At 39.8% G+C, this 25,632-nt stretch overlaps 2 protein-coding genes across 5 annotated transcripts in view; one reads left to right on the top strand and one right to left on the bottom strand.

The window, feature by feature from the left end:
- LOC132590507 (rho guanine nucleotide exchange factor TIAM2-like) overlaps positions 1-24,230 on the top strand; it is a 314,104-nt gene extending 289,874 nt beyond the window's left edge. For both annotated transcript variants that reach the window (XM_060263413.1, XM_060263415.1), the window contains 11 exons: positions 5,376-5,444; positions 6,938-7,063; positions 9,485-9,593; positions 11,355-11,534; positions 12,168-12,286; positions 13,690-13,798; positions 17,369-17,427; positions 17,875-17,980; positions 21,589-21,676; positions 21,963-22,117; positions 23,082-24,230. In XM_060263413.1, coding sequence (XP_060119396.1) covers positions 5,376-5,444; positions 6,938-7,063; positions 9,485-9,593; positions 11,355-11,534; positions 12,168-12,286; positions 13,690-13,798; positions 17,369-17,427; positions 17,875-17,980; positions 21,589-21,676; positions 21,963-22,117; positions 23,082-23,713 — 1,752 coding nt within the window. In that variant the 3' untranslated portion in view covers positions 23,714-24,230. The remainder of the gene's footprint in view (positions 1-5,375; positions 5,445-6,937; positions 7,064-9,484; positions 9,594-11,354; positions 11,535-12,167; positions 12,287-13,689; positions 13,799-17,368; positions 17,428-17,874; positions 17,981-21,588; positions 21,677-21,962; positions 22,118-23,081) is intronic.
- The window catches only part of LOC132590508 (dimethyladenosine transferase 1, mitochondrial-like), a 68,138-nt gene continuing 66,609 nt past the window's right edge, over positions 24,104-25,632 (bottom strand). For all 3 annotated transcript variants that reach the window (XM_060263416.1, XM_060263417.1, XM_060263418.1), the window contains exon 8: positions 24,104-24,759. In XM_060263416.1, the coding sequence (XP_060119399.1) occupies positions 24,516-24,759 (244 nt within the window). In that variant the 3' untranslated portion in view covers positions 24,104-24,515. The remainder of the gene's footprint in view (positions 24,760-25,632) is intronic.

Below are 25,632 nucleotides of genomic sequence, written 5' to 3'. Positions count from 1 at the left end.
TACCTATCCAAAACGTTATTGTTCATTTTTGCTAGTTTTTTAGGTGTCATGTACCATCTATACAGCATTTTTAAACAGTTCTCTTTTATGTTATAGCACATTGATATTTTCATAGAGTTCTTCCCATGTCTCCATTTGTATTTCTTTGTTAAAATTTATTGCCCACTTAATCATTTGAGGTTTTACCACCTCCTCTTCTGTAGACCATTTCAGTAATAGCTTATAGATCCTTGAAATCAATTTTTCATTTTCACCCAACAGCACTTTCTCCATTTCTGCTTTTTCACATCTTATACCTGTACTCCTGATATCTTTCTCTACCAAGCTTTTAATTTGTAAAAATTGAAACCAATCAAATTTATCTTTTAGCTCTTTCACCGAGTTCATTTCTATTTTGCCTCCATGAAATTTTAGCAGTTGCTCATAGGTAACCCATTTCTCTTCCTGTGAACTTTGAGACAGCTTTATGACTTCAGTTGGCACTATCCAAAGCAGTTTCCTCTCATCACCATATTTACTATATTTTTTCCAGGTATTCAACAAAGTCCCCCTTATATACTGTAATGGTGTGAAAAAAAACCCATCCAACTTTTCCTTCCCATAGTACATATATGCATGCCAACTAAAAACATTTCCATGGCCTTCTAATACCAATAGCTTTTTGTCATCAAAGTCATCCAGTCCTTAATCCAAACCAAACAAACTGATCATGGTATAACAATAAATCAGGTACTTGAAAGCCTCCTCTTTCTTTGCATCTGTCAGAATTTTCATCTTAATTCTTGGTTTTTTACCCGCCCAAATAAATTCTGAAATCTTTCTTTGTCAGAGATGGAATTGTTTCTTATCTTTCACTATTGGAATAGTCTGAAAGAAAAACATACCTGGTAATTCTTGGTAGAACATTCATTTTAATTACAGATATCCTCCCCAACATGGATAAATTCAATTTATTCCACTTTAGCATATCCCCTTCAATTTTATGCCAGAGCTTTTCATAATTGTTCTTGTATAGATCAATGTTCCTCATTGTAATCTCCACACCCAAATACTTTACTTTTGACATGACTTCACAACCAGTAGCATTTTGTAACTCCTTCTGTTTACATGATGACAAATTTTTACTAAGGATTTTAGATTTTTCATTATTAATATAAAAGCCTACTAGCTCACCAAACTCTTTAATTTTTTTCAACAACAAAGGTGTTACTTGTAATGGATTTTCATTGATAAACATCACGTCATATGCAAATGTTCTATATTTGTAGGAAAAACCTTTCAACTTCAGACCCTCTATCTCATTATCTTCATCAATTTGAGTCAGTAAGACCTCAAGTGTCATTATAAACAACAGTGGAGATAGAGGGCAGCCTTGTCTTGTACCTTTGCTGATTATCATTTGTTCAGTCAAATCATCATTCACACAAAGTTTGGCTTGTTGTTCTGTATAAATTGCTTTAATCATCCTTATAAAATCAGCTCCTAATTCCATTTTTTCCATCACTGCAAACAAAAAATCCCAATTAAGATTATCAAAGGCTTTTTCTGCATCCGCAAAAAATAAAGCCACCTCTTTTTCTGGGTGTTTTTCATAGTACTCTACAATGTCTATTACTGTTCTAATATTATCTCTTATTTGCCTTCTGGGGAGAAATCCTGCTTGTTCCTGTTGAATAGAAATGTTCAAATGCTGTTTGAGTTGTTCTGCTAGAATTCTAGCAGATATTTTATAATCATTATTCAGTAGTGAAATCGGTCTATAGTTTTTAACATTCGTGGAATCTCTTTCCTGTTTCGGTATAAGTGAAATTACAGCTTCTTTCCATGTATTTGGTATCCTCCCCTCTTGCCTGATACAGTTCATCAATTTTTGAAGTTTGGGTACTAATACTTCTGTCAAAACTTTATAAAATTTTACTGAAAAACCGTCAGGACCCGGAGCTTTACCTACTTTCATTGAACAAATTGCTGCTTCACTTTCCATTTTCTCAATTGAATCATTCAAATTTTTTTCCATGCTTTCACTTAAAGGTTTCACTTTTATTCTTTGCAAATAGGCCTCAATTTCCTCTTTATTCCCTTTTAATTCCGGCTTGATCTAAAATTTCTTTACCATCTGAAATAATTTTATTTATAAATTTCTTCTCTCTTTTCTTCTTTAATTGCCAGGCCAGATACTTCCCTGGTATGTTAGAGCCTTCAAAAGACTTCTGCTGCAACCTTTTTAAGTTCCACTCCACTTCCTTATTCAATAGGTGTCTCAGTTGGTTCTGTAGAATTGTAATCTCTCACAATATTTTTTTCTTCCCAGGTCTTTTCTTCAGGTAATTTTCTTTTCTGCCTATTTCTATTTGTAAGTCCTTCATTTGTTTTTCTTTAGCTCTTTTATCTTTATTATTCAGTGAAATTAGTATTCCTACCGTAACAGCTTTGTATGCATCCCATACGGTCTGAATTTTAACATCTTGATCTTCATTCATTTGGAAGAAAGCTTTAGTTTCTTTTTCCAGAGACTTCACTACTTCAACTTTTTGCAGCAAATCTTCATTTAGTCTCCATCTTCTACACTATTTCACTCATTTTGCTAACCACAGTAATGGATTGTGGTCTGCACCTATTTTCGGAAGAATCTCTTTTTTTATTAGTAATAAGTCCCAGGTCCTTCATAGACCATATCATATCAATTCTTGAGAAAGTGTCATGCCTTGCTGAGAAAAAAGTATAATCTTGTACTTTAGGATTGAACTCTCTCCAAATATCTTCCAAACTTTGTTGCTTTACTAATTCAAAAAAAGACTTTGGCAACTTGCCATCTTTATTCTTTTTATTTCCAGATCTGTCCAAAGAGTTCTTAATAGTTCCATTAAAGTCTCCCATTAACATTACATGCTCATAAGTCAAGTTGCTCATGGTCAAGTTGCTGCAAAATGTCTTTGAAAAAAGCATCTTTCGCCCCATTAGGGGCATATAGTCCCAGTAACAATGTCTTTTTCTCATTAATAAACACCTCCACCGCAATATATCTGCCTTCATTGTCTTTAAAAACCAATTTCGGCTCCAGTTCTTTTTTAATATAAAAAAACCACTCCCTTTTTTTTATCTTTTGCTGGCGAGAAAAATTCTTCTCCCAAAGCTTTGTTCCATAAAAATTTGTAATCCAATTGCTTAATATGTACTTCTTGTAGATAAATTATATTACATTTCTGCTTTTTAATCCAAGGAAAAATTGCCTTTCTTTTTTGAGGTGAGTTAAATCCATTTACATTCCAAGAGATTAATTTGTAATCCATAATGGTTTTTACAATTATTCTGTACCCTCGAAATCTTTATTGCCCACCAAAAATTCATTCATGCCTTCAGTGTCCACTATTGTTTTTCTCAGTCTATTATACTGAAAGCTGAGACCTTCAGGTAAAATCCATCTATATCTTATGCCCTTCTCTCTTAGCTTGTCAGTCAGTTTCTTGAATTGCTTTCTGTCACTGATGACCTTTCTCGGCAATTCCTTCATGATTCTCACTCTGCTTTCCTCTACAACCACTGGGCTACTAAACTGCTTGGTTAAGATCCTTCCCACCACATCCCTTGTAGTAAATTTCACTACCACGTCCCTGGGTAGCTTGCGCTTTCTGGCAGATTCTAAGTTGAGCCTATATATATAGTTACACATACGTTCCACCTCAACTGGGTCTTCTTCCAGAAATTCAGCCAAAATTGTAGCCATATACTTCTTCAAATCCTCTTGGTCAGCCTCTGGGACTTCCCTTAGATGAATCATATTCTCCATCAACTTTCAGTCTTGCAATATTGCTTTATCCTGCAATTTCTTAATAGTAGCATCTTGGTCTTTTATTTTAACTTCAATCTCTTCAGGGTTTTTTGCTGTTGCTTGAGACTCTTTTTTAAGTTCCTCAATCTCCTCCTTAAATTCTTTCTTTACTTCTTCAGCACTAGAGTTGATTTCTTTGGTTATTTCTTTAATTAATTTCTTTTCACTGCCCATTATTAATTCCTTCATTGCCTTTAATAATCTTGTTTCCATAGCGTCCAATTGTTTTTGGACTTGTTTAGACATTTTCCCTTCTTCTACTGAGGCTGCTCTTAAACGTGTAACTCTAGATCCCAGCTTCTGATCAGACATTACTGTCTGCCCATTGCTTAAAATGGAATCTTAGTTGGTCTCACCAATCCACAATCCAATGGTTGCATTCAATAGACTGGAGCCTGCCCTTTCCAGCAAGGCCAAAATCGCCGTTCTAGGAGCCTCCTAGCGCCGGATATTAATTTTTAACGTTCTTAAATTCCCCCAAATGGCAGCCACGATGTTTTCAAGCCTCTGTTTTAAAAAGTTTTCCATTTTCCCCTAGGGCTTAGTCTTTATTTCCAAATATATAGTCCAAACTGTTTTGCCATTTGAGGATGATTTGTGTTGGTTTTAAACGTTTTTATAATCCAAATCCAGTTTATTTTTAATAAAACTTTGGCCTTTCTATAATGGCCTCCGATGATTCTCTGTGGTTCCTGGTTCTGGAATATACCCGGATGTTTGGAGGTTCCTCTTCTTTCGCCACTTGCTTCCTGACTCTCTGGCAATGAAGTCCCGTTCTCTATTATTGTAAATCTCACGATACTGGAAGGAGTCGTCACTTCCTGCTTCGTCATGACAGTCTGCAGCTTTGTTATGGCTGGGTTTTTTTTTCAAAGCCACAAAAATTCCAAATAGCAAGTATTTTTCTGCACTTTACTGCTTTCTCTTAGCTCCAAAAATTCCACCTTTACCCCCTTCCACTTCTCCTTAATTTCTTACTTTGACAAATAGTTCTGGATCTTAGCACTTTTCTTTAAACAGTCTTAATTTGCTTCCTGAGTGATAGATAAGAATCTTTTACCTTAGCACTGTCTAATCTTGCTCATACAGTCCAGTTTTCCTTCAGAAGTTATTATAGTCTATAGAAGGCTGGAACCTTGATGAGTTTAAGTCAATTCAATGACTCCAGAGATGGTTTGTAGATGATGGGATGCAATCTCTCATCGGGGGTTCTTCAAAGCCAAAAAACCCCCCCCTCCTGGGGTCTCTCATCAGCCAAGGTCTCTCCCCTCGAGATAACAAGCATGTCCTAGACAAGTTCCTTTACTGGAAACAGGTAGACAGCAGGCATTAAAATGCCTTTTATGTCCAAAACAAAGAACTCGTACTGCCCCTCTGTGAGAGACAGATCAGCTCACCATGTTCCAACCCCAGAAGCCCCTTTAAGCAGGCCTTTCAATCCTTTGTCATCCAACTGCCTCTATGGCTGGTTTACTATAAATAATAATTTTGAAGAAACCTTTTCTCATGCTAATGTGGTGTTGTGAAATGTTTGTTATCCTTACAGGATCTGAGTTGCCTCTTTGAATTATACTTGGAGCCTCTTCAGAGTGAGACCTTTCTCACACAGGATGAGGTAAGGAAGTATTTGGATTTTTAAAACTTGCTTGACAATCTGTTGCAATACTCCACTGCGACAGACATGAAAGAAAAAAGACCCTTTGGCAAGACTGCAGCTGTTTCCATAGAGGCTGTTTGCCCTGGGATCAATGCTATTAGAAAGTGCCCCCCCCCCCCCACTTATCCACAGCATCATAGTGCATTTGTGTACCACCCCTCTCACTTTCCACTGATCTTTCCCAATTCTGATGTGCTCCAAAGTCTGGGCATGACTGTAGCAAAGCCTTGGTTTGTTGTGGACAGAGGCAGATTTTCCAGTCCTGGCTACTTGGCATTCCCCACCACTGGGTGTTTGGGCTTTTTAAAAAATCAGCAACTGGATAGTGTTATATTGAAAATACCATAATAACATGTGTAACAAGATTTTTGGATTTCCAACTTTAATCTTTTAAAAGTAAGTTTCCAGCTTCTTTCATTTTAAGAGACGAGATATATTTCTGCTATAAAAGGGGCTAGTGGTGCAGAAGATGATGGTACCATACCCAAGCTATCCCAATCTTGTCAGATCTCAGAAACTAAGCAGGGTCAGCCTTGGCTAGTATTTGGATGGGAGACCTCCAAGGAATACCAGGGTTGTGATGCAGAGCCAGGCAATGGCATACCACCTCTGAACATCTCTTGCCTTGGAAACCCTATGGGATTGCCATAAGTCAGCTGTGACTCACTGGCACTCTCCACCACCTCCATGAAAGAGATTAGACACATGAAAAAAAGAAAATCGATAACTTGTTATACATACTGTTATAATAAGCCAGGCTAGCTTAATCTTGCCAGATCTCAGAAGCTAAGCAAGATCTGCCTGGTAAGTACTTGGATGAGAGAACTCCAAGGAAGTTTAGGGTCACTATGCAGAGGCAGGCAATGGCAAACCACCTGTTTGTCTCTTGCCTTATGGGTTGCCATAGGTCTGCTGCAATTGATGCCACTTTCCACCATAACAGTATTTCATTGCCAGTTGAATAAACACCAAAAAACCCCGGTGGTACCATGGGAGAGGGGAAACAGGTCACAGAAATATGCCATGTGGAAGCCCTGTTGCCACTGTGCTATACTGTCAACCGCAGCAGCAACAGGGAAACTATGCATTCCTGTACCTGTAACATTGTAATAATGCTTCCGCTCTAAAAGTTGACTGGACTTCTAACAAATATTTCTGAGAATTTTTTATTGTAGAATTGGACTGCTCAGGGCCAAACCAATTATGAGACAGATTCAATCATGTTAAGTATCCCCTATCTCTTGCATTTATTTTGAAAGTTTATATACCACCATGTCTTCTCAGATTCAGGGCGCTAACACTGCAAAACCAGATTGTAAGGACACAAAATGTAACAGTGTCTTGTGACAAACCTATGTGTTGTCTCTTCATATTACTGTTATTAGGCAACATTATATAAAAAAGTCATATCCCTCATGTTTGAATCCCTTTCCTGGACTTCCCATGTGCAGATGGAGTCTTTGTTTGGCAGCCTGCCAGAGATGTTGGATTTTCAGAAGGTGTTTTTAGAGACCCTTGAAGATGGAATTTCCTCCTGCCTGGATTTTAATACCCTTGAAACCCCTTCTCAGTTCCGGGTAAATATAAAATCTTGTTTTACTTCCAAAAGTGCATCCTTATAGTAAGGTTTATTTCCTTCCCCCCTCCTCCATTTCCAAGTGGAAGGTTTTTGTACTTAAAATCTAAAGTGCTCATAAGGAAAGCTATTTGGACATCAAATTAATTGAGAGACACTGTGTGCTGCTGCTGTTATGCTTCTCCGGCTTCTCTCTGGCACTACTTATGCCATTTGTATAGCCTGAAAGTCACTGTTCCCTCTTTACGTACCTTGATCATAATATCAGACTACCAAGCAGGATTCTCACAGGCATGGTGTGATTGATAGTAGCATAAATTTGGGTTTGTGTGATTGTCTTTTCCAACAGTGCTGCAGACTTAGAAATTATTATAAAGGCTGAACGATGGTTTATCTTTTTAATGTATTGGAACTCCAAATTCCTAGGTGGAATTAGCCCATATGTATTCTTTTGTATGCTATAACTGAAGACATATAATTTGTTAGATGGATTTAGTTTTTAGAGCTTGTTAGCTATTTAATAATAGTAATATAATAGTGTTAAAATATGGGCTATGCTTCCTTTCCCCAGAAACTCTTGCTCCCATTCACTTTGATTAGCATGACCCAGAGGGCATATGTGCATTGCACACTATAAAACTCACTGTTTACAATGAATTCAGTAGTCAGGAATTCCTCTAGGAATGCTTGGAAAAGACCGTCCTTAGTCTGTGTTGCATAAATGCCATTCTATTCCACAGTTTTGCTATAGAATTTATACTGGATTCTCTTTTTTTAGAAAGTTTTTTTAAAATGGGAAAAAATCTGGTTTGTGTAGTGTTACATTGTTTCTGACATCTGCAGAGAATTATTTTAAAATGCTGTTGTAAAAGTAAAATTAGTTTACTAAACATTCCCTCCTAAATCACTTCAGTAATGCTTTGTATTTTAAAACCATCTCTACTTTTTTGGAATACTGCATACTATGTCGCTCCCTTGTTTAATCTCTCCCTAATCCCAATCCAGATTTGTATTAACAATATGTGTGGTGGACTGAAATGGTAATGAAAATGTTAAGCTGATATTCCTGTAAAATGAATGATAGCATAAAGCCATTTAGGTGTCAAGTAGAATTTTCTGACCAACATGGGGAAGGTCTTATTCTTAATGAGTGATTTTAAGATTGACTATTGACTAATCGATAGATTGGGAATAGTAGATGCTATTTTGCAGATACACAAGGGATAGAGCCCTTGTGGGGGGATTTCCACTCCTTTATTCTTAGAATCTCACTAGATCAGGGGTGGCCAAACTGTGGCTCGGGAGCCACATGTGGCTCTTTCACACATATTGTGCAGCTTTTGGAGCCCCCACTGCCCCATCAGCCAGCTTGGAGAAGGCATTTCTCTTTTTAAATCACTTCTCCAAGCCAAGCTAGCTGGCAGCTTGAAACATGCACTTGCAGTTAAAGTTGCTTTCTTTCCATCTCTCTCCCCCTCATCTGTTGGCTCTGTCCTTCCTTCCTGTCTCGTAGCTCTCAGAACACCAGGCATTCATGTCTTATGGCTCTCAAACATCTGACATTTATTCTATGTGACTCTTACGTTAAGCAAATTTGGCCATCCTGGCACTAGATGATGAAGAAAAAGACAAAGATGGAGTTAGAACTAGAAAGATGACCTAGTTAAGCTGTTGTTGCTATTACCTCTTCATGTAACCCTTTCCCTATGCTTTCTAATAAAGTATTTTTCATAGAAGCTAAACACACACGTGTCTTGTGATGCATCATTCTGCTTCACTTTATGCACTCTTCTAAATATCCCACAGATCTCTTTTATGCCCATCACCATGTAGTCCAATTAAGTCTGCAGGATATCCTACATTCTATTTTAAGAGTCTACAAACACATTTTAGGGGGTTCTGCATTGTTCTCAGAAACATCTTTTTCTCTCTCCCCTGCATTCCCCTTTTTAAAAGATAAACATCTAGCCTGAGGAAGAAATCTCGGGGCTTTGAAAGCTTCCTTGCTTTAAAAAAAATACTTGAATTCATCTTAATTATTTTTTTTTAAAAACCCATTGCATTACCATTGTTTGTAGGCTAAAGACACTTCCACACATACAAATAAGGAGGACATGTTTTTCACTGGGCCATTCTCCACACTGTACATGCCATTGCTCCATCCCATGATATTTCTCAGAATCCCCTCAAGAACCACTTTTCAAGGGGCAGAGGATACTGTTGTAGAAAAGAGGAGCTGATGGATCTTTCTTGGGAGCCAAATTGTCTGGACCCAATCCTAAATCCTGAGATTCATCCCACAGTTACAAAGATGTGTGTTCATTTATTTTAAACATTGGTTTGTAGAGCTTATTCTTGATCACAACATGAAGATTATTTCTGCTTCTGTAACAGTAACGTATCTTCTCTGTGTTGGTTTCAGAAGCTGCTGTTCTCCCTGGGAGGCTCTTTCCTGTATTATGCTGATCACTTCAAACTGTACAGTGGATTCTGTGCAAACCACATAAAAGTCCAGAAAGTTCTTGAAAGAGGTAATTGCCTTGGTGAGGTAATCCTTGCATGTGACTGATTTTAAGCAGCAAAACAATAATTTTTGCATGGTGAGAACATTCTGAAAATGATTTTTGCTTTAGTTTTGCAGTCAGCCCTATAATCAAATATGGCACTTAGGAAACAAGACAGAGTTTCTATAGCACTTATAATAGGCTGTGCTTGTACCAGTGCATCCCTCATATTTCTTTTGAGTTTGATTGTCCCTGTCTTTTTCTGGACCTGCTCTTCCTGTGTCTCTTGTGCACACTGATGGAACAAGGTAGTGGGGTTTCATAAATGCGGAGTTTGTCCAAAGAACAGCTGACATACAGTCTTTTTTTTTAATAACAAACAAAAACATATACAAGAGTAATTTTACTGATCGATAGATATGGTCTGAAGCTATTTGTTGTTATAGCTACTTCTGAGTAGATTTTAATCTCAATCAATGCTGTAGTCAGTGTGGCGTAGGAATCAGCGTCAGACTAGGACTGGGCAGCTTTGCTGTGCCTACTCTGCCATGAATCTTGCTGGACAACATGGCTAACATCTTTGTACAGGCCTGACTTACCATACGGATGAAAGCCACCATGTAAACCATCTTGAGCTCCAAGGAGGAAGGGCAGGATATAATGTGATTGACTGCAAAAGGGTGGAATAATATTTATGGTCATAGTTCACTTCAGGGGCAAATCCTAGATGTATCAAGGATCCCATTCATAATGTGATGCTTGCTGAATCAGGATCTGTGGTATGTACCAGGACATATCTATTGATAGATGCATATGGACTAACAGAAGGCATTTCTGTAAGTTTGGTTGCTTCTGCAAACAGCAGTTCTCAAGCTGATTGAATGATTTGCTTTTGAGTAAGTTTGTGGGGTAGGGCGGAATATAAATCTGCTAAATAAATAAATATAAAAAAAATAAGTATGGTAGCTGTTATATATTGGAACTGGAGTTTGGCCTCAGGGCCAGCAGAGACTTGGCTGAGTTTGAGACCCTAAAACAATAGCCACCTGGATTCAGGAAGGAGGCCCATCAGGGATCATTAGGCCAGCTATTAACCTATAGTTGTGTGTAATGGGATTACAGTAATGGGATTCAGGAAGGAGGCCCATCGGGGATTGTTAGGCCAGCTATTAACCTATAGGTGGGTGTAATGGGATGATGGGAATGGGTTTTTGGGTAGGGAGGTTTGCATGCATATAAGCAGGGCTATTGGTCCTGCCAGACAGTTCTGTTCCTATCTGTTCCTATCTCACTATGCTGAATCACTGAATAAAGAGCTGAACTCACTTTCTCTTGGGCATCCTCATGCTAAAACCCAGTACATTTTAGTAGCCTAAGCAACATAAAGCAAACTGTAGATGGAATTATTTTTTCCTCTGATCTGCTCACATTTTATCTATGTAATTCTCTCAGTTTTTTAAAAGGCCATTTACTATTTACTAAGTCCAACAGAAATAGATCATACCAAATATAAGCTGCTAGTGACACGACAATGGAATCTTCCTATTGTTTACCAATCCAGAAATGTCTAAGATGTTTTATCTACTAGTCCAGAGAAAGTGCTGATTGTTTTAACAAAACCTCTGTAGCCTGCCAATGATGGATTGTTTCTCACTGTAAACAAAACACAGTACAATTGCCTTGAGAATTTTATTGTATTGAGCAGTTGTACATGATGTGATCTAGAATACATGGGAGAGGGTTGTGTAGCTCCTTTCTGAAAACTAATGCCACATTTTTTCCCTTTAGCTAAAACAGATAAAGCCTTTAAGGCATTTTTGGATGCTCGCAACCCTGCAAAGCAGCATTCTTCCACGCTGGAGTCCTTCCTCATCAAGCCAGTGCAGAGAGTGCTGAAGTATCCACTGCTCCTAAAAGAGCTGGTGTCTCTGACAGACATTGAGAGTGAGGAACATCACCACCTCACAGGTACTTTCCAAGAACTCACAGTTGTAGCAAAAATTCAAAGGACTGATTAAAGAGTTATACACTGAACACTTTGGAGGTGATTTTTTTTTTTTTTTGGCTGCAAGTATAAACAACTATGAATACATTTTATACTGAATCAGACCACTGGTCCATCAAGGTCTGTATTGTCTGCTCAGAGGGGCTCTCCAGGGACTCAGGTGGAGGTCTTTCACCTACTGCCTGGTCTTTTTAACTGGAGATGTTGAGGATTTAACCTGGGACCTTCTGCACCCCAAGGAAGTAGTCTACCACTGAACCATTGGCCTTCCCTGTGGTTTCCCATGTGATTTGGATGCTTTTAACTGTGCAGAAGTTTTTTCTTTGGAAAACTTTCATTGATCTGGTTAAGACTGCCAGAACCATCCAGAGAACCCCTTTGCTGTACAAGTTCTGGTACAGATAGGAATGTACTTTACATTAAGTATTGTCTGTTCCACTTCAAATACCATAATGAAACCCCCTTTCCCCCCTCCCGTGGTTATCAACATACTTGTGTCCTGAATTTCCTAAGGTAATGTGTTCCAGGTTTTTATGCAGATTCATTGTACATTTTATACTGACATGTGCAACTGAATTACTGACTTTTTTGAACAGAGGCACTGAAAGCAATGGAAAAAGTGGCCAGCCACATCAATGAAATGCAGAAAATTTATGAAGATTATGGTGCGGTGTTTGACCAACTGGTTGCAGATCAGAATGGAATTGAGAAGGAGGTAAGGGGACACGTTAATTCCTGCAAGTAACCCAATCCTTAGGGCAGTTTAGCCTCTGTCCTGATGGAATAATGAAGCAGTTTTCAACTTGTGTAACCAGACTCCTCCTGGGTAGCTCTTAGTACTGGCAGATAGTAGAAGTTAGAAGCTTTCAACAGGAAAATGCCACTCACCAACAACTTCTTGAGCAATTTGGATTGGTGTCAGTTTCATGTATTGATACTTAATGTAAAATAATTGCGCTGCTTACCCCACTGTTATTCCAAGCCAATGGCATAACTGTACAACAAAACAGACATCTAGGGCTTTAAGATAATATATTTAGGAACAAAGTTCAAGTCCAGTGGCACCCTGAAGACCAACAAAGTCTTTTCCAAGGTATAAGCTTTCATGTACATGCCCACATGCATGCACATGAAAGCTTATACCTTGAATAAAACATTGTTGGTCTCCAAGGTGCCCCTGGACTTGAACTTTGTTCTGCTGCTTCAAACCAATGTCTCTACCCTCCTGAATTTATTCTTAGAAACAGATCACTTGTTTTAAAGGCTAGGTTCCATACTGAAAGATGACTAGGGGCATAGGATGTCTGAAATCTTGTGTGTGTGTTTAGAGCAGGCTTGTGTCATAATAGGAAAGGAAAGGTCCCCTGTGCAAGCACCAGTTGGTTCCGACTCTGGGGTGATGTTGCTTTCACATCGTTTTCACGGCAGACTTTTTACGGGGTGGTTTGCCATTGCCTTCCCCAGTCAGCTACACTTTCCCCCCCAGCAAGCTGGGTACTCCTTTCACTGACCTCGGAAGGATGGAAGGCTGAGTCAACCTTGGGCCAGCTACCTGAATCCAGGTTCCACCAGAATCAAACTCAGGTCGTAAGCAGAGTTCAGACCACAGTACTACAGTACTGCTGCTTTACCACTCTGCGCCACAGGGCCACTTTTGTCATAATAGAGGACACCACAAAATAATACTTGGGATACTAAGAAACAGAACTAGGTGATTCAGATGTTTTTTAACTGAAAGCATCATCGTGACAAATGTTTGCTTACATTATTTCCAGCTGTTTCATCTAGTTTCATTAAAATCATGGAAATGTGTATTCTCTTTTGTTGCACCGGAGATGGTGAGTGGGGGTGGCTTGGTGCCCTAAATAGCGGCCAGGATGCCTCCACCCCCCGGACACTCAGGACCCACTGATAGGGTCGATGTCATGTCAGGCGGGCCCCAGCTTCCTGTGCTTTCCGCTGGCCCACCTCCTCCGGCCAGCCCACAATGGATGCCTTTGCTCTCCCCCCTCCCCACAGCACACAGACAGGATCTCAAGTGAGTCTGGGCCCCAGCTTGGATTGCCTTCTCTTTGAATTAATGCTTAAAACATTCCTTTTGTTTTACAATGAATATAGGTTACAGAACTTTCAATGGGAGAACTTCTTATGCACTCTACTGTCTCGTGGCTGAATCCATTCCCATCCCTAAGCAAAACCAGGAAGGATTTGGAACTCACAGTGTTTGGTGAGTGACCTAACTAAACTATTTCCTGCAATAGACACTTCACTAGGAAGCAAGAAAATAATGGATGGCATAAGTCTCCTCTTCTGAAGAAGAAAGTGGCACTAAATAATATTAACTCTTCCTTAAGCTCTGAAACCTCTTCACATACAATGAGTTGGATTCAGATTCCTGCAAGAGGAGCTGCTTTCATGGAACTGAATTTTCCCCTCCACCTGCATCCACTGTGCCTTGACCTCTGGAAGTTATGGGGACCCCAAAAGTAATGCTAGGTGTGATATGGAAGTCTGTATGTATGAGGTGGTAGGGATTGGTGAAAATCCTGTCCCTTTGCTACAGGAAGTGGTTTTGTGTCAATGGAAAATGAGCCATGGATCCAACCCATTATCTTAGTAAATGTTATAAGTTAGGTACCTATTACAGGAGGGAGGTTTATATTGAGAAATAGTATTAGGCATGGCTGAAATGAGAGTTGGAACTGGGATTTCCTTTGTTACATTTCCAAGCCTTAAGCCTCAAATCACACCACTTTCTGACCTCTCAAGGGTAACTTTTATATCTATACTTTTGTTGGTAACTGACAATGTAAGGAAAATTGCAGGCAGCTGGATAAAATACTGTGGGGCAGCAGCCTGTCAGTGCCAATGGATATGATCAGAATTGCCAGGAGGTCTTTTGTAAGTGAGGCGGTTCTACTTGCTGATTGCATCACTGTGTCAATTCCAGTTTCTACATTTTTAGCAGAAACTTTTCACATTTTATAGATTTTCTGTAGCCAGAACAGGAGCTAGGCATGCTGCAAGCTTTCATATGAACACAAGTATCAGATGAACATGCTTTGTTTGAACTCTCTTCATTCCATGCAAGACAAGCTCCTGATTAGATTAGTTCATTGTTTTCTGATGAAGTTCAGTAGGAGCACAGTATCACAAAGAGCAGTTTTTCTGCTGCGCATCAACTATTTGGGTGTTGCAGCTGTTTTTACCAAGGTCCAAATACTAAATCATCTGATTTACTGCAAAAGAGTCATGATGGTTCCTGTCATTAAACTGATTGACTTATGCAGTGCTATTTTCGTAATAAAAAAGTTCTGGTATTCATATATAGGGAATCAAGAGATTAAAACATACACAACTTTCTATAGAAAATTCCAAATTTGCATTATGTTCCCATCTGATGCATTTCAAAGTAGAGTTGCCAAATTTATTACAAGGCCCTGGTCCTGTTCCCCAAACAGCCATGTACTCTCCAGAAGCTAGGTGACACTGCTTATCTCAGCAGCATAAGCTTCACCCATTTCTAAAGGTCAAGCTACTGTGAAAAAATACAAACAAGACAGGACACTTTTTCCTGATCAGTTGGCAACATTACTCTAGAGCACAAAGCACCCTGCTAAATCAGACCAAAGGTTTTGTAGAATCATAGTCATAATGATTCTATAGCCGTTTAATGAATTCAGTACTGTGACTAAAATGGAGGGCTTATCAATATAACAGTAATTTAAGTTTAATTCATCCCATTTGAATCAGTCTGGGTCCATGGAATGACAGGCATAGGTGGTGTCTCTGTGTGCTGGGGCCTGCTTACATCACGTATCTTCTACACCACAAGGGAAGGAGGGGAAGCACATGACTGACTGCCAGTTCCTCCTCCTCCTCCATTGGGCTCTTATCCACCACTTTCCCTTGCCCAGCTTCTTCCCCCACCAACTTCACACCCACCCAGCTCCCAGAGCAGCAGCGGCTCCGTGCCTGCCTGGACCATGGTAGCTCATCCTGTTGCCCAGCCTGCCTGCCCAAACTGCCTCTTTCCCCATCTGACTGCCTTCTACTTCACAAGGGATGGAAGAAGAGCAGGGGACAGCCCAATTTCCCCACTGTTGGTCTCTTCTCCCACTGACTTCCCTCATCTGCCCTCTTCCCCATAAAGTCCTCTATTGCTGCTTTCAGGCTCTGCATCCACCCAGCTTATGGGGCAGTTGCAGTTCCTTGCCTAACCTGGACCTGCATCAACTCACTTGCTTTGCCATCACCCAGCTTCTCTTCACTCCATAAGGGAGAAAGGAAGAGAGCTTTGGTGGCTGGTAGTTAGTGGTGGCTTGGAGGATGGTGGTGGCTGGATTCCTTTCCCCCCATGCCTGCCCCATTTGGTTCAGGATGACGCTCCAGCTGCCCAGTCTATGATGTGGCTGCGGTGACCTTCTCTGGTCTTCTTCTGCCTGGCCACCAAACCAGTAAGTCTGGGAACTTGGGAAAACCCCAGAAAAAAGTGCTAGTACACAATACCAATTCTAACGGCTATAAAAATAGCCCTGGACTTTGGTAGAGCAGAGAATCTCTTGCAGTTCATTCCTAATTCACATCTGCACAGTTGGATCTACTCTTTAAATAACTAATATCAGCTAGATTGCATTGCCTGTGTATGTGCTATGTATGTGATCTATTCAAGAACTGATTGCAAAACTGATTATATATATTTAATGCAACCACTGTTATAGGTGTGTAACATTTTACTTAGCCTAGTTTACAAGTTGTCTGGTGAATTCCAAAATAGAAGTTGTAAATCATGCATGCAGGAACGGTGGCTCAGTGGTAGAGCATCTGCTTGGGAAGCAGAAGGTCCCAGGTTCAATCCCTGGCATCTCCAAAAAAGGGTCCAGGCAAATAGGTGTGAAAAGCCTCAGCTTGAGACCCTGGAGAGCCGCTGCCAGTCTGAGAAGACAATACTGACTTTGATGGACCAAAGGTCTGATTCAGTATAAGGCAGCTTCATATGTTCATATGCAAACTGCTATGCTGTTAGTACATATAGTCTCTGGGTGTTGCATCTCTGTGTTGTAAGTAACTCTTTATAAGGGACCAAAAAGCATTTGTATATATTACAAGTTGTAATTATTGGGGTATATTCCAACTAGCACTCTTGTTGCAGTTGATTTCACCACTTCATTTTTGAAGCTTATTATCCAACAAGTGCTTTCATGTTTCTCAATCATACATATTTCTTCCTCCTGGAACTGCAATTTCAGGATTTTTCTTAAAGAACACTGGATTTGCACAGTTGCAAAAGTCTGCATTGTCTCTACCCACAATAAATTTACTCCAGTTTACTGGGAGGAAAATGTTGGAGATAAGGAAAGAAAATGGAGTGGACAGCTTGGATGAGATTGTGAAATAATTAGTTGTGGCTTCTGTATAGAAGAAATAAGCAGACAGGGAGATAAATGGATGAACTGGTGTAATGATCCATGTTTACACCAAAATAAAAGGGCTGTTAATGCAGAGGGAAGTGGGTTTAAAGCTCAGACTAGCACATCTAGGACAATCATGCAAAGCTTGTTCTTCTGTAAAGACATTCTTGATTTTGCTTACCTACTTATCTAGGACATCGAACCCAAACAGATCCATCTAGTATGGTATTCCACTCCTTATATAAACATAAGTAGAAGATAGTGTGTCTTGAATCTTTATTAAACAAACTCTGAATTTAAAAAAATAAAATGTCAACTAAGCATAGGCTAAAAAAATACTTGTTTCCCACCATAATTTATAACATGATTGTTTCTTCATCTCTTAGTGTTCAAACGGGCTGTCATTCTAGTGTATAAAGAGAACTGCAAACTTAAAAAGAAGTTGGTAAGTTATTTTGGACCACTTTTTAATGCTCTCATTTATTTATCTTTATAGCTTACTTTTCTAATAGTCATCTCCCAAAGTGGTTTACATCAATAAAGAGAGCCTCTCAGGCTTATAATATATGATATTGTGGCCAGTGAAAAAAGCCAGTGTCTTTTCTCTTCACATTTCTGGTTGGAGCAACTGGCTGGAAGAGGAGAGTTCTTTAAGGCTGGGAGGGTGAAAGAAAGTCCCCAATGTCTTCTCTCTTCTCTGACTGAAGTCTGGATCAAGATGTTCTTGGGAGAAAGGAGGTGTCACATGCACAATTGCTCTGAGCTATGAAACTATTTATTCGTTGGCAGCGACATGTGTGATTTCAATGGTTAAAGGAAAACTGCCTGTTCCATAGTCTACTTTTAAATAAATAAATGTTAACTTATTACGTTCCTTTTTTTCCTTCATAAGCCAACTAATGTCCGTACTATACATAATCATGGTGACTTGGATTCTTTCAAGTTCCGCTGGCTGATTCCTTTATCTGCTCTTCAAGTCCGACTGGGGAATACAGCAGGTAACCTTCATAAAACTACTAGGAATAAGGCCTGTTGTAAGACTAAATACAATGGGCTCTAGAAAGAGGCTCTGGTCAAGTGCTCCAGCCTTGGGCATTCAATGTCAATTTGCTGTGACATCATAGCATGACGACAATCATGCAGACCCTGAGCTCAGCTTTCCTTTTGTCTGCAGTGTGTTGTTTTCCTGTCATATTTGGCCTTATGGCGTTTAGCATCAGCATGTGGCATGATCTGATGCGGGTTTTTTTTGCCTAGCATGGTTGTATTATGGTATACCATAGAGTATGTGCCTCAAAGGGAATTAATCCCCACCCCCACAGCCTTTACCTAGGAAAGGTATAGTTTTTTTTCCACAGTGTGGACCAAAGCAGGAGGCAACCTCAGCAGGGTATAATGACCCAGAGTCCACCCTGCAAAGCTGCCATTTTCTCCAGGGGAAGTGATCTCTGCCATCTGGAGAGCAGTTGTAATTCTGAGTGATCTCCTCCAGCCCTCACCTGGAGATTAGCAACAATGGTTCGCCAGGAGGAAATGGCTGGTTTGGAGGGTGAAGCCTATGGCAGTGTCCCATCCCTCCTCAAACCCCACTAGGCTTTACCCCTCAAATCTCCAGGAATTTCTCAACCTGGAGTTGGCAACCCTATCTTCTTCCCAGACAACAATCAACCTACCTTGATCTGCCCCTCTGACTTCAGTTCCTCCTTCCTTGCAGCCTTTACATAGGAAAATGACAGTAGGGTTTGTAGAATCTTTTGGGCTCAAATGCCGTGTTCTACTGGAGAAAGTTTTTCTTCCAGACGTTTCGTTCTCAGCTGCAGAGAACATCCTCAGTGGCGTTGCAGCCAGAGCAGGCGCTCTGACCTTCTTGGCTGCTTGCATTGAGTGAGGCCAGGGCTGCTGGAGAGCTGCTATTTCTAGGCTGGAGGGGGTGTGTTGAGAGGGCAATTGGTTTGTGGATGTGCCCATTGTTTGGTGGGGCTTCCTGGAAGGGAAGTGATAAGGAAACTGGCTGTTGAATGTGACCATTGTTCTGTGCTAATTGCTGGGAGGGTTGGAAGGGGTGTGAAGATAAGATGGTTGTTGACTGTGCTGATTGTTCTGTGGAATGTGGATCTCTCATATCTTTGGCCAAGCGCAGCATGTGGCGGATCTGTTGTGTGGGCTTGAAGACTGTGTATGAGATATAAGAGATCCACTTTCAACCCGTAGAGTCTAAAAAATATCCTGCTCCTGTGGTCTACATTGGCACTACCCAATGCAGTATCAACACCCGCCTCACCGAACACAAGAGACACTGTCGCTTGTTTCAGCCAGAAAAATCAGCTGTAGCTGAACATGCACTTCAAGAAGGAGACCACGTCATCCACTTTGAAAGAACTGAAGTCCTTTCTACGGTCTCACATTATCATACCCGCCTGAACAGAGAAGCTATTGAGATTTACAAACACCAACACAACTTTAACAGAAAGGAAGAAGGCATTTCCACCCACCAATCTTGGTTTCCAGCTCTGCAAAATGCCCTACAGACTATAAATTGCAGAAGGTCACAGAACAACCAGTACATTCCACAGAACAATCAGCACAGTCAACAACCATCTTATCTTCACACCCCTTCCAACCCTCCCAGCAATTAACACAGAACAATGGTCACATTCAACAGCCAGTTTCCTTATCACTTCCCTTCCAGGAAGCCCCACCAAACAATGGGCACATCCGCAAACCAATTGCCCTCTCAACACACCCCCTCCAGCCTAGAAATAGCAGTTCTCCAGCAGCCCTGGCCTCACTCAATGCACAGCAGCCAAGAAGGTCAGAGCGCCTGCTCCGGCTGCAACGCCACTGAGGATGTTCTCCGCAGCTGAGAATGAAACGTCTGGAAGAAAAACTTTCTCCAGTAGAACACGGCACTTGAGCCCGAAAGATTCTACAAACCCTAATGAGGTTGCCAGCCATGAAAACCTGAAATCTTTGAAAATGACAGTCTTTCTACACAGTGGGGACCAAAGCAGCTTACATTATTCTCCTTTTCCTCTTTTGATCTGCACAACAACCCTGTGAGGTAGGCTAGGCTGAAAGTCTGTGACTGATCCAAAGTCACCCATAGCAAGAGCCTGGATTTGGCAGACCCTGCTCTGAAGTGCTAACTGCTACGCCGCACTGTCATAGGGAAGTTGCTGCTGAACAGAAGCAAGCAGCCAGGCCTAGTTAAGTCATGCCTGCCAGGTAGTATCAAGTCACCTGGAGGATGCTGCCAAGCCTAGGGTAGCCAACCTCCAGGTGGAGCCTGGTATCACAACTGAACTCCAGACAAGAGATTCTCTTTCCCTGAAGAAAATTGCTTTGTAGGGTGAACTTCATAGCATTATATTCAGCTGAGGCCTCTCCCCTCCCCGAACTCTGGCTTCCTTAGATTCCACCACAAAACCTCCAGGGATTTCCCAACCTGGAGCTGGCAACCCTAGTTAGGACTGGCCCCAATGCGTTCTCCCTCAAAGGCCAAAATAGGCCTGGAAAGGGCTTTCCCCAACACCTTTTACTGACAGAAGCAAGCTTGGAATATTATGGTTGTCTAGCAACAGCCACTGAGGGAAAATGGAGGACTTGGCAGGATGGGCCAATAGGATGCAAAAGCAGCTTCCCCAGTGGCCCAATCCTCATCTGTCCTGGGGCTGGAGGATGGAGTTAATCTCCATGGAAATTGAGCAACATGTGGCCCAGTCAGTGGGAGAATAGATGAGTTGTCAGCAAGATGGCTTGCCTTTTATATAGATCTGTGATTCTTAAACTGAGTAAAAATAAGGTAAGTTAACAGTGAAGGTGTTTCAGCACTTTTTGCTGACTAAAATTTTCCTATCCTCTACATGTTGGAAGTATTGAAGATGAGTTGAAAAGCATTAACTGGCTTGTTAATTAAGCAATGCATTAATCATGGATTTAAAACTGTTTTTAATGGCAGCTGTGAAAAGAATTTCAGTGTCTGTAGTGTAGCTCTAAACAATTTAAGTGCATCTGTAGATCAGGAAATATGTTTAATGCTCTCTGTATTTTGTCAAATGAAAATTGACTTAATAGCCTCAAAGTATCTAATATATCTAGTATAAGATCAGATTTTTTAATTGAATAAAAGCAAGCCAGCCAATTGATTAAAAGCTTCACATTTGTTAACAACCTTAATTTCACAGTAGCCTGGCAGAGTGCTGAGTTGCTATTAAATGCCCTCAGAATGCATATAAGAGCAGAGATGTTTTTCTTTTTTTCCCTAGTATACCTTATTTTTCCTATCCATGCAATGTGAATGAATTTTTATCAATATTATATTTCAATTTTTATTTGAGGATATGTACTGTGAGCCAGGAAATTAGCAGTGGGATCAAATATTCTTGCAAGGTTAATTGCCAATAGAGATAATTGGTAATTTAAGAGGAGGTCTTGAGGCAACTACTTAATCACAAAGTTTCCATGAAGATCATATTGTTTGAGCATTTATAATTCACCTATTCCTTCTGTAAAGAAAGCCTATTTTCAGAGTTCTATGTAAAATATTTTGCTAGATATTGAAATCATGAAATATTTACAGCAGCAAGGATTTTTTTTCTAAATGCAGGAACAGAAAACAACTGCATCTGGGAAATGATCCATACTAAATCAGAATTAGAAGGAAGACCTGAAACAACCTTCCAGCTGTGTAGCAGGTATACTCTAATGGGACCATATTCCCAGATGGATTCTTTCCACCCATTAAAAACATAGTCATTTTTTAAAATGTACAATATTTGGGTCATTATGATTATAGAAATTTATTGCACGAAATTTTACTTGTTTAGCCATTGACAGCTTTGTGAACCTACTGTTTGCTCAAAAGAACTAAGCCTTCATGCTGACTCTTCATTTTCTTCTTCGTATGCAAGGTCTCAATCAGATTCAACTCGAAAGAACCTGAGTGATTTAAAATTTAATCCTGTTTCCTCATATCTACAGTGACTGCGAAAGCAAGACCAATATAGTCAAAGTGATTCGTTCAATCCTAAGAGAGAATTTCAGGCGCCAAATAAAATGTGACTCACCTTTGGAGAAAACGTGTAAGAGTCGGCTAGTTCTACATAAGAATCGAATTCCTGTTTCAGCAAAACTGGGTAAGATGAAATTTTCTCTACACATGTATCAAAACCGATATCATGCTATCTGAATGATAGCCCCAAATGCTGAGATACACATCAAAATATGATGAGCTTGCACCCCATGGAAAGTGTTAGGTAAGTTTAAGTTCAGTTATCATTGCTCTTGTATCTGTGAAATCAGACTAATAAAATTTATTCATGCTTAAGTTATATTTCCAGACATACCAGAAAGGTTGCATGATTTTGTATTACGCTGTCTTTCTGAGTTTTCTGGCTAACTGAAATACCTTCTTAACTGTTTTGGTAAAGTTTGGAAAGCAGTTTGGAAAGCTAGTTCAAAAAGAGTGCATTCTGTTGCTGCTTAGGGTCCTCAGGCTACCTTAGGCAACTGTGCTCCTTAGGCACATGGGGGTTCCAAGTTACAATTTGCTGTGGCAGGTGCCTCTACCAGCCACTGCTGCTGTTCCTCTTAGCATTGGAGCAAAATGCTGGCTTTCACAGGGACCAAAGAGAAAATTTCCCCCACCTCTGTAGTGCTGCCAGGCTTATATATACTTAAAAAAGATGGGGACAAAGAAGAAAAAAAGGAAAGGGGGGGATAAAGATTTAGATACTAAATATCCATATGATCCTTCCAAATAGCAAGGATCATTGAAGATATTAGTATACAATATTTAAGATGCATATTTCAAATATAAAACATAATAGGTTTTAATATATTCTTAACTCCCTGTATTTTACACACACACACGACTTCCCATGTCCAGGTTTCGAAATTGGTGAAAAGTGGCTTTATGGGAAGTCTTGTCTGTGACCTGTGTGAGGATAGCATAAGAGTGCCTCAGTTCAACGTGACCACAACTTGATCATGGGTGTATTATTCAAAAAGTATGGTTATGAATACTGACACTTCTAATGGAGAGATTATAATTGAATTGTAAGGTTTTTGTTATTACTTATATATTTTTATGTTGGGCAGCTTCTTCAAGATCTTTGAAGCTACTGAAGAACTCTCCCAGTAATGAATGGAGCACTGAGGTTGGCAAAGAAAATTCACTTGATTCTGATGAATGCAGCCTCAGCAGCAGTACTCAGAGTAGCAGCTGCCATACTACAGACAGCATCCTGGAATCTAAAAATTCATCTCCTGTGAAACATTTGCAGAACTGTGCATCTGATTTTTCCAACAGCCCTGTCAAGGAGTCTGACATTCTAAGTGATGACGAAGATGACTACCAGCACATTCTGAAGAAAGGCAGCCCAACAAAGGACATAGAAATCCAATTCAAGCGCCTGAAAATTTCTGAGAATGCCAGTGAGGTCACAGAGGGAATGCATCCTCTTGAGAGAGATGGGCATGGGGCAGGAGAACATCCTAAGCTAGTGCGCGCCCACTTCTGTCCCATTAAACGGAAAGTGAACAGTACCAGATGTGACAGAGGAACTTTGCTGACCATGCAAGAGCATCACCAGTCACTTGATGGTCATCCTGATGCTTCAAGTTTTGATCTTAATTCAATTTTAGAAAGGGAATTTAGTGTACAAAGCTTAACTTCAGTGGTTAATGAAGACTGCTTTTATGAAACTGTGGACAGGCATGGGAAGTCTTAGCTTCCTGAGGGAGATTTTTCCTCCTGCAAGAATCCAAAACAGATGATTGTTGTATCCTGAGAAGCTACTAACTTTTCAACTTAATGCACTACTGTGTTTCTCCACAGAAGTAATTGTAAAGGCTTAAGTTATTTTAATTTATTGTGGAACAAAAAAATTGGTTTACAGCACCCAGAATCTGTAAACGAAGTTCTCTTTAGCATTAAATTAGATAGCTTTTAAACATTATGGGAAAAGAAGGATGAGGAAAAAATGATCTACAATTTTGATAAGGGTCCAAACACAGCTTTAGTGATTTGGACATTTAATTTCTACGGTTTTAATTTTTGCTTTATTTAAAGTAGTCAAGTTTTTAACGGAGCTTAAATAATAAAAGCCCACATTATGAAGCAAGGTGTTGTTTATACTTTATTTTTATATATATATATGTAAATACAAAAGTCTGTACTGTAATCTTATTTTATTGTATTTTTTATTTTCTCTACAAGCCTGTACAGTAAAACGTTCAATTCAGTAGCATGTTCATTGTGTTTTGCCTTCTTCTCTGAAGTATTGAGTTCAACATATGAGCATTCAATCATTTGATAATTGTTTATGCTGTTGAATTGTCACTGTAGGTGGAGTGTTCCACAATAAGGGGAAAACATTTATTCTGAAATCCTGATGCTCATCTTCTGTTGCCCTCACATTGATTTCAGATATGCTTTGCTCTCAGAAGATACGGAAATATGCACACTTGCTGAATACTTCACTCCACTGATAGATATACATTCTTTTTGTTTAGGTAACATTTAAAAGTTAACTAAAGCAATCTGTCATCCTCAGTCCTTTTCAAGTTCCTTTTCCTCATTTTTTTCTCTCTCAGTTCTTCCCGGTAGTTGTAAGCAAACAGCTTTGGATCTTCATCACACATTTTTCTGTATACATCACAAAGGTTTTTAAAGTTAAACATAGAAAGCTGAGTTGGGCGCAGAGTTGGGTCAACATCGGCTAACATGAGCATCTGTTCAGCTTTTTTCAAACGTTCAGCTTCGGGAAACAAGATTCTGAAAAGAAGTAGTGGCAACGAATAAGAAACAAGAACTGTACAAATTACCATTTAACTTCATTATTATGATTTTTAATTTCTCAAACCCAGAACCACTAGTGGCAGCTAATCTCTGCAAAGTGACTATATTGTAATATGTGTTTCACTGTATGTTGTACAGTCATCCCACTTCAGTGATTTCAAAGGGAAAACATTAAAACTTCTCACCAACTTCTTCAAGTAAAAAAATCTGACCTAACTTCATATTGTAACACCTAAATAATGTGCATAAGTGAGTTGAGGGTGACTTAATATGAAAGAAAAAACTGCTTATTGGTCTTGGCAACTATCAGTTCTCTTCTTGTACCTATCCCAGGCCAACGGCCCATCCAGTCCAACACTCTGTGTCACACAGTGGCAAAAAAATTTATATATACACACACACTGTGGCTAATAGCCACTGATGGACCTGTTCTCCATATTTTTATCTAAACCCCTCTTGAAGGTGGCTATACTTGTGGCCGCCACCACCTCCTGTGGCAGTGAATTCCACATGTTAATCACCTTTTGGGTGAAGAAGTACATGCCACTAGCGTAAGAATAGCAGCCACTGTATAAAAAAATACAAAGAGGCTGGTCTTAAGATGTCAGAGTTATATGTTCCACCTACAGGACGTAGTTCTAACTCTCTGGAGTTTGAGCTTGTGTTTTTTTAGCTGCATTTTTACATCTTTTCTCCCCTACTGGGTTCCAATTTGGCTTATCACATCATTCTGCTCTCCCCTACCTTCTCCATACAACAACAATACCATAAGGCAAGTTAGCTTGAGAAAGTGTGATAGTCCCAAGGTAACTAGTAAACTTCCAGAGCAGGGATCTGACTCTGGTTGCC

Source organism: Heteronotia binoei, unplaced genomic scaffold, assembly GCF_032191835.1.
Source record: "Heteronotia binoei isolate CCM8104 ecotype False Entrance Well unplaced genomic scaffold, APGP_CSIRO_Hbin_v1 ptg000072l___fragment_3, whole genome shotgun sequence".
NCBI classification, from domain to species: domain Eukaryota; kingdom Metazoa; phylum Chordata; class Lepidosauria; order Squamata; family Gekkonidae; genus Heteronotia; species Heteronotia binoei.
The sequence above is the reverse complement of the archived record's forward strand: the minus strand, read 5'-3'. Positions and strand labels throughout refer to the sequence as shown.